Below are 6,839 nucleotides of genomic sequence, written 5' to 3'. Positions count from 1 at the left end.
ATAGTGGACACAAATCACACAAGCGAAAAGCTCAGGGAATGACACCGGAGATGGTCCGAATACAAACCGGGAGAGGAGAGTCCACCACGCGAACCTCGGTCGTTAAGCAACTTCGGCGAGCATGATCTTGAAGTGGTGGACATAGAGCTTGACAATGACAACCCGCGTCACGATCAGGCTCGGAACAATATAATAAGGTAAGCGGTAAAATTGGCTCTGGACTGAACCGGTTGGTTGAGAAAGCTTACGAGCTTGATGAGGCCTGGCAGCAGGTTCTCACTTACGAGGAGAATCTGAAGGCCAAGGCTATTCCGACAGACTTTGTCAGTTCATCACAACTCACAAATCTCCTCTTCCGTGGAAGCCCAGCTCAATTATGTGTTCCTCCTAGCATAGCTCAATCATTAGGCTCCATCGCCCAGCACCTTGGGCGAGAGTTGCACGCCAGCCTCCAGCAACCGAAACCGATGGCCAACGGCAATGTGTTTAAGCCGCCGCGTGAGAATGGAACATGGGGCTTCGTCATTAGGTTAGGGCGTGTTTGGTTGCGGAACGAAGTGGAATGGAATGTCATGGTTCCATTCCACTAGGATGGGTCGGTTCAGTCTCTGTGTTCGCTTGAGCACAATAGATGGAATGAAATGGATAAATTTCGGTGTTTGGTTGGAGAGATTGAATCGAATGAATTTGGTTCCGCTCACAATAATTTATAACTCCATTGGCAAGCATAAATAGTTTTGAACAACATTTGAATTTCACAATGATTTATCACTGAAATATATAATCTGATATTTGATTGTTTATATATAAAAAATGGTAGTCACAGCAACTTTTCAGAAAATAAATAACAAATGTTGATGAAGCACAAAATCTAGATCACAAAGTATTATACTACCAGTCTCAACACAGAGCACACAAAGCTAGCACTAATCAAGTTGAGTACTAAGTACTGATTATTGGACGGAGAATGCCAGGTTGCCAATCGAAGAAGCTTGCTCATGCCGCCGCTGATGCTTCTCTTGCTGCTTGCCGAACTGGCTGCTCCCTGGTTGGTGCTGCTACCGCCCAGGTGTGTGGATGCCACTAGCCGGCTAGCTACTGGGAAGGAGACGAGCCGAGCCGATCGCCGCTTATCTGCTCTGCTTCCCAACAAATCGGCTGCATCTGACCTGCCATCGTTGCTGCCTACTGGGTGAGAGGAATGAGAGGAGGGAGCAATCAGCTGCTGCTTGACGAGAGTTAGACGGGGGAGGAGGAGTCGTTCCAGAGGGCGAGCCGAGGGAGAGGCCGGATCAAGAGGGAGCCGCCCCGTCCTTTCCCAGATCCTTGGTCGAGGGGTAGGAGACGCGGCGAAGCTGCATCTCCGACGAGGGGAAGGAGACGCCGGCGAGGCTGCATATCCAACCGCGACGAGGGGTTGCCGTAGAGGAGGGGGAGGTGTATGGCCGCCGCCATGCCCATCGAGGGAGAGGGAGCGGGGCGCCGCGCAGGACGCTTTCCTCGTGTTGGTGAGTGGGGGACGAGGCGAGAGAGACGCGTTTCGGGGTCCGGCCAATTTGAAGGAACCACCCGGTTCGGCATATGGGGTGAATATTCTCTCCAGGGAACCAGTGCGTTCCGTTCCATTTTTTAACTAAACACAGGGAGCGATAACACAGGAATCGCTCCCATGTGCAGGTCCGACCCGTTACATTCCACTTCATTCCCTGAACCAAACACACCCTTAGCATCATGCTTGGGATCGAGCACTCAGATGGGGTATCTCACTATGGGTAAGCAAACAAGAATGAAGCAATTTTGCGTGACGAATGGGCCATTTTATTGCTGCCGTGACCTGGTTGATACCAGGTAACTGATGCGGAAATAACTAGTTATTGAAGCAATCTCCTACATGCTGAGAACTATTCTAACATCACTCATGGAGTGTTTTCAGAAAAGGGGCAGTAGCGCACTGTTTAGTGAAGGAATGTTACTCCTTTCGTCCCTCACCCTAGTATCACATCATTTGATGAATAAAAGAACATTCCCGTAAAGAAAGATCTAAAAGCATCTGTTAATGGGATTATTATTACAAAATCATAAAACAAGCGCCTCGGTGGCCTTCGTGTGTGTGTAAGCAGAAGGGCCAAAGGGAGAAGTATATTTTTCATGCACGTGAATAATAATAATAATAAGCGCAAAAAAAGAAACAAAATTAAAATCTGAAGAAAAGAGCTGCAAAGTCCAAGACAAAAGAAATATTCAGGAAAAGGATAAAAAACCATCAGCACATACTCCTTGTCATGCGTAGTTAAGAAAGGAAACAGAAATTCAACTTTGCAAGACGAAAAACATGATCAACTGATATAAAACGACTCCAAACATGGCAACTATATATAGTAGCAACATTAACTGACGAAGTTTCACCAACACAACCGAACGATACAATGACAGAGCAATAAGCAGTTCCAACACTGCTCGACACAAATAACCGAAGCTTAACAAGTTTTCAAAACAACTAGAACAACTATCACCACCACCAAATACCGCCACCGCCACCATAGATGCAGTAAAGAACCTCTCATTTCTTCTTGGCCGCAGCCTTGGTCACCTTGGCGCCGGTCGGATCCTTCTTCTCCACGGCCTTGATAACACCCACGGCAACCGTCTGCCTCATGTCACGCACAGCAAAGCGGCCCAGGGGAGGGTACTGGGCAAAGGTCTCCACCACCATGGGCTTGGTGGGGATCATCTTGACGAACCCAGCATCACCGTTCTTGAGGAACTTGGGCGCCGCCTCAATCTCCTTGCCAGACCGCCGGTCGATCTTGGTCTGGATCTCAGCAAACTTGACAGCAATGTGGGACGTATGGCAGTCCAGCACCGGGGCATAGCCGTTGCTGATCTGGCCGGGGTGGTTCATGATGATGACCTGGGCGGTGAAGTTGGCAGCCTCCTTGGCAGGGTCATCCTTGGAGTTGGAAGCGACGTACCCACGCTTGAGATCCTTGACAGCCACATTCTTGACGTTGAAGCCGACGTTGTCACCAGGAAGCGCCTCCAGGAGAGACTCATGGTGCATCTCAACGGACTTCACCTCAGTGGTCAGGCCAGTAGGACCAAAGGTGACAACCATGCCTGGCTTGATGACTCCAGTCTCAACACGCCCCACTGGCACAGTTCCAATGCCGCCAATCTTGTACACGTCCTGAAGGGGAAGACGGAGGGGCTTGTCTGAGGGCCTCTTGGGCTCATTGATCTGGTCCAGGGCCTCGAGAAGGGTGGGGCCCTTGTACCAGTCAAGGTTGGTGGACCTCTCAATCATGTTGTCACCCTCGAACCCAGAGATGGGAACAAAGGGAACCTTGTCAGGGTTGTAACCAACCTTCTTCAGGTATGAAGAGACTTCCTTGACAATTTCTTCATAACGGGCCTTCGAGTACTTGGGAGTGGTGGCATCCATCTGGCACAGATCATAAGAGCAATCTCATCAGATAAACAGAATTATTGAAAAGTAACAATGCAAACAAACACAAATGAGAAACAGAATACATGTATATACCCAAGTACTGATGGAAGTTGCACGGAATAAGACATAACGATGCAAACAAATACAAATGAGATTAACAGCCAAACAAACAGTTGCACTTATCAACTGGACCTGGACATTTACTAGGTAGTTCTGAACCTTAAAACAACAAGGATATAGTACATTTCTAAATTCCTGTGCTAATGAAGATAGACATTGACCAAGTAATTCTGAACCTTCAAGTGGATAGCAAAGATGTCAACCAGTTGCAGGATGTTCACGTAATAATGAACATTGAAATTGACAAAGTAATTCTGATCCTTAACATCAAGTGGATAACAAAAGGATGGCAATCAGTTCATAGGATGTGTTCTGTACTAATGAATATTGACTTAAGTAATTCTGAGCCTTATCAAGTTGATATCAAAATGGTACACAAATCAAATGGTCACTCATAAAAATGGACATTGAAAGTCGAATAGAAGTATACCTTGTTGCAGCAGCAGATCATCTGCTTCACACCAAGAGTGAAAGCAAGGAGAGCGTGCTCACGGGTCTGGCCATCCTTGGAGATAAGTTCCACAGAACAAGTATAATAGGCAAACAAACTATTTAGTTTTTAAATTACAACCTCCATAACTAAGTAGAAGACAATTTTACAGTTCAATCAGAGGTAGCAATATATAACAAAGTCGGTACCAAATGAAGATCCCACTTAGTGAAGTAATGCTAAGAAATCTCCTCTAGTGACCTACTCATACTCAGTGAAGAAATGCTATGAAACAACCAGGATTGACACTGGCAATTCAGTGCTACTTGTGAACATGTGCATTTTACTGATTCTGAAGTATATAGCAAAATAGTGGTAGTACTGTGAATTAAGATGTAACTAACCAAATGAGCAACATATGTTATAATCACAAACCTAAATAAATGGCAGCCAGTTCACATGGAGTTTCTGTACTACTTAACATGGACAGTCATCAAGTAATTCTCAATCAAAGTGGATAGCAAAACAGTAAACACATCATACGGCTACACATAAGAACAAGCATTGAAAGGTTAATAGTAAGTATACCTTGTTGCAGCAGCAGATCATCTGCTTCACACCAAGAGTGAAAGCAAGGAGAGCGTGCTCACGGGTCTGGCCATCCTTGGAGATACCAGCCTCAAAACCACCAGTGGTGGAGTCAATGATAAGCACAGCACAATCAGCCTGGGAGGTCCCAGTGATCATGTTCTTGATGAAATCACGGTGACCAGGAGCATCAATGACAGTGCAGGAGTACTTGGTGGTCTCGAACTTCCAGAGAGCAATATCAATGGTGATACCCCTCTCACGCTCAGCCTTGAGCTTGTCAAGCACCCAGGCGTACTTGAAAGACCTCTTGTTCATCTCAGCGGCTTCCTTCTCGAACCTCTCGATCACACGCTTGTCAATGCCTCCAAGCTTGTAGATGAGGTGGCCAGTCGTGGTTGACTTGCCAGAGTCGACATGGCCAATGACCACAATGCTGATGTGGATCTTCTCCTTGCCCATGGCTGCTGGAGCTACGAACTACCTGCATGGACCAAATTAGGGGTGGTTAAACGAGTTCAAATAATTCAATGCTACAGTTTAAACTTTGACACAATTAGGGGTGGTGATATGAGTTCAAGAAGTTCAATACTACTGTTTCACATTCAAATGGATAATGGATAACTATTTAATGACAGTGTTAATTTGCAACAATAACAATATTAAACCATTGGTAACTATATAATTTATCAGGCAATACTTGACAGGCAAGCAGAACTAGACTTGAAACTACATAATAGCTAGAATTGCACTAATAATACTGCAACAGACCACCAACAGACACAAACAGTGCCAGTGAAAACAGTTAAATTCAGTGATAGCACCACTACAATTATTCAAATTCATCACATAAGTCATGTAAAACTATTCCAAATGATTCTTAACAGAAGAATAAGATAAACATAGACCAGAATACCTTGTCAAGTAGCCAAGCATGTTCTAATCCGATGTGACAAGATTAGCAGGCAAGGCAACTACTTAACAAGGCAATTCAGGTTGAGAGCAAATTGGAGATGCAGGGGATCGTCTGCAGAAGCACCCAATAGGAATCGAACCTATATGTGAAGGCCCCACGGGGAGGCCTTCAGTCTTTACCATTAGACGATGGGCACTTTTGCATCTCCGATTTGCTAACAAGACCAGTGCAAACTATACATACCTAAACTCGAGGAAATCGGACAAAAAACCGCAGGATAATACAAACTGGTGCTGCAGGATTAACATCACGAGATCTCCATCTACCCGGCTCAACGATTGCAAATAAACAGATCTCTCTACAGCAGGACTACTTTAGCACAAGAGACATACAGATCGCATCGATCTATCAACTATAACATGACGGTGATTAGCATGCAAAATAAACAGATCCAGAGCCTCAGAGACCAATACAGCAAGTTCATAAGACAGGCTCGAAATCAAGGCGAACAGGCGAACCGAGTAGATCTAGATAATCAGATGCGACGACCGACCTACAGATGCGACCCGTATACCACCTACTGGCGCGCGAACGACCTACAGATGCGACGGCGTACGAGCGAGCAGAGGTAACCACCGGCGCGGTAACGGCCGGCGGGGAGGAGTACCTGGCCTACCGGACACGAAGAGGACGGAGGGGCGATGGGGTCAAAGCCTGCGGCGGCGATGGGGTGGGAGGTGGAGGAGGGATGGATGCCGTCGGCCCCGGTTTATATAGGATCTCACGGGCGCCTAGGGTTTATCCGGGGCCTCTGGATCGTGGGACGGGCGGCTGGGATGGTGGTTGTTTCTCGTCCGTTCGATCCCGATCGTGCGGTTGCTCGTGGCGCCCTGTGCATTCGCGTTTCGTAGCGCCTACGTCCGTCTTTTTTTTCTTTTGAACGTCTCGCCTACGTCCGTCTTGGCCGTGAAGGAATATCCTCTTGTTGTTTAAGAGGATCTCGCAAATCCAATACAAGTCATGTGAACTGCGTTTTTTCGGCTGGTTTAGACAAAAATACGGCCGAGCAGATCTGAGAAAAGGGCCCGACGTGTAACAGTTTTACAGGCGGCCCGTAAACCAACTGTCATTCCGGTATATATGCGGGCGCCAGGTCATTTTAGGGTTCCCGTTCGTCATTCCCCTCATCCATCTCCGTCGCAAAATCAAAACTCCGGCGAGAAATCTCTTCCCCTTTGGCAACAATTTCCGGCGCATTCGAGCACCGGATCTTGACGGCGATGGCGTCCGAGGGTGCAGGGCGTGGCAGCGGCGGGGGGTTCGGCGGGCACAATGGG

At 47.1% G+C, this 6,839-nt stretch overlaps 1 protein-coding gene across 2 annotated transcripts; it reads right to left on the bottom strand.

The window, feature by feature from the left end:
* Window positions 1-2,341: 2,341 nt before the first annotated feature.
* On the bottom strand, window positions 2,342-6,320 carry LOC125528422 (elongation factor 1-alpha-like). Of its 2 annotated transcripts, XM_048692904.1 has the most exons (4): window positions 6,170-6,320; window positions 4,619-5,070; window positions 3,999-4,030; window positions 2,342-3,442 (listed from the first exon to the last, which is right to left on the bottom strand). In XM_048692904.1, exons 2-4 carry the CDS (start codon window positions 5,046-5,048, stop codon window positions 2,561-2,563), a joined length of 1,344 nt encoding a protein of 447 aa, XP_048548861.1. In that variant the 5' UTR covers window positions 5,049-5,070; window positions 6,170-6,320; the 3' UTR covers window positions 2,342-2,560. The 2 variants fall into 2 exon arrangements, with proteins under 2 accessions (XP_048548861.1, XP_048548860.1); XM_048692903.1 differs by lacking the exon at window positions 3,999-4,030 and having other exon boundaries at window positions 4,587-5,070.
* Between the last annotated feature and the right edge of the window lie 519 nt (window positions 6,321-6,839).

The sequence above is a fragment of the Triticum urartu genome, unplaced genomic scaffold (assembly GCF_003073215.2).
Source record: "Triticum urartu cultivar G1812 unplaced genomic scaffold, Tu2.1 TuUngrouped_contig_4861, whole genome shotgun sequence".
NCBI classification, from domain to species: Eukaryota; Viridiplantae; Streptophyta; class Magnoliopsida; order Poales; family Poaceae; genus Triticum; species Triticum urartu.
This window is presented reverse-complemented; position numbering and strand designations above follow the sequence as displayed.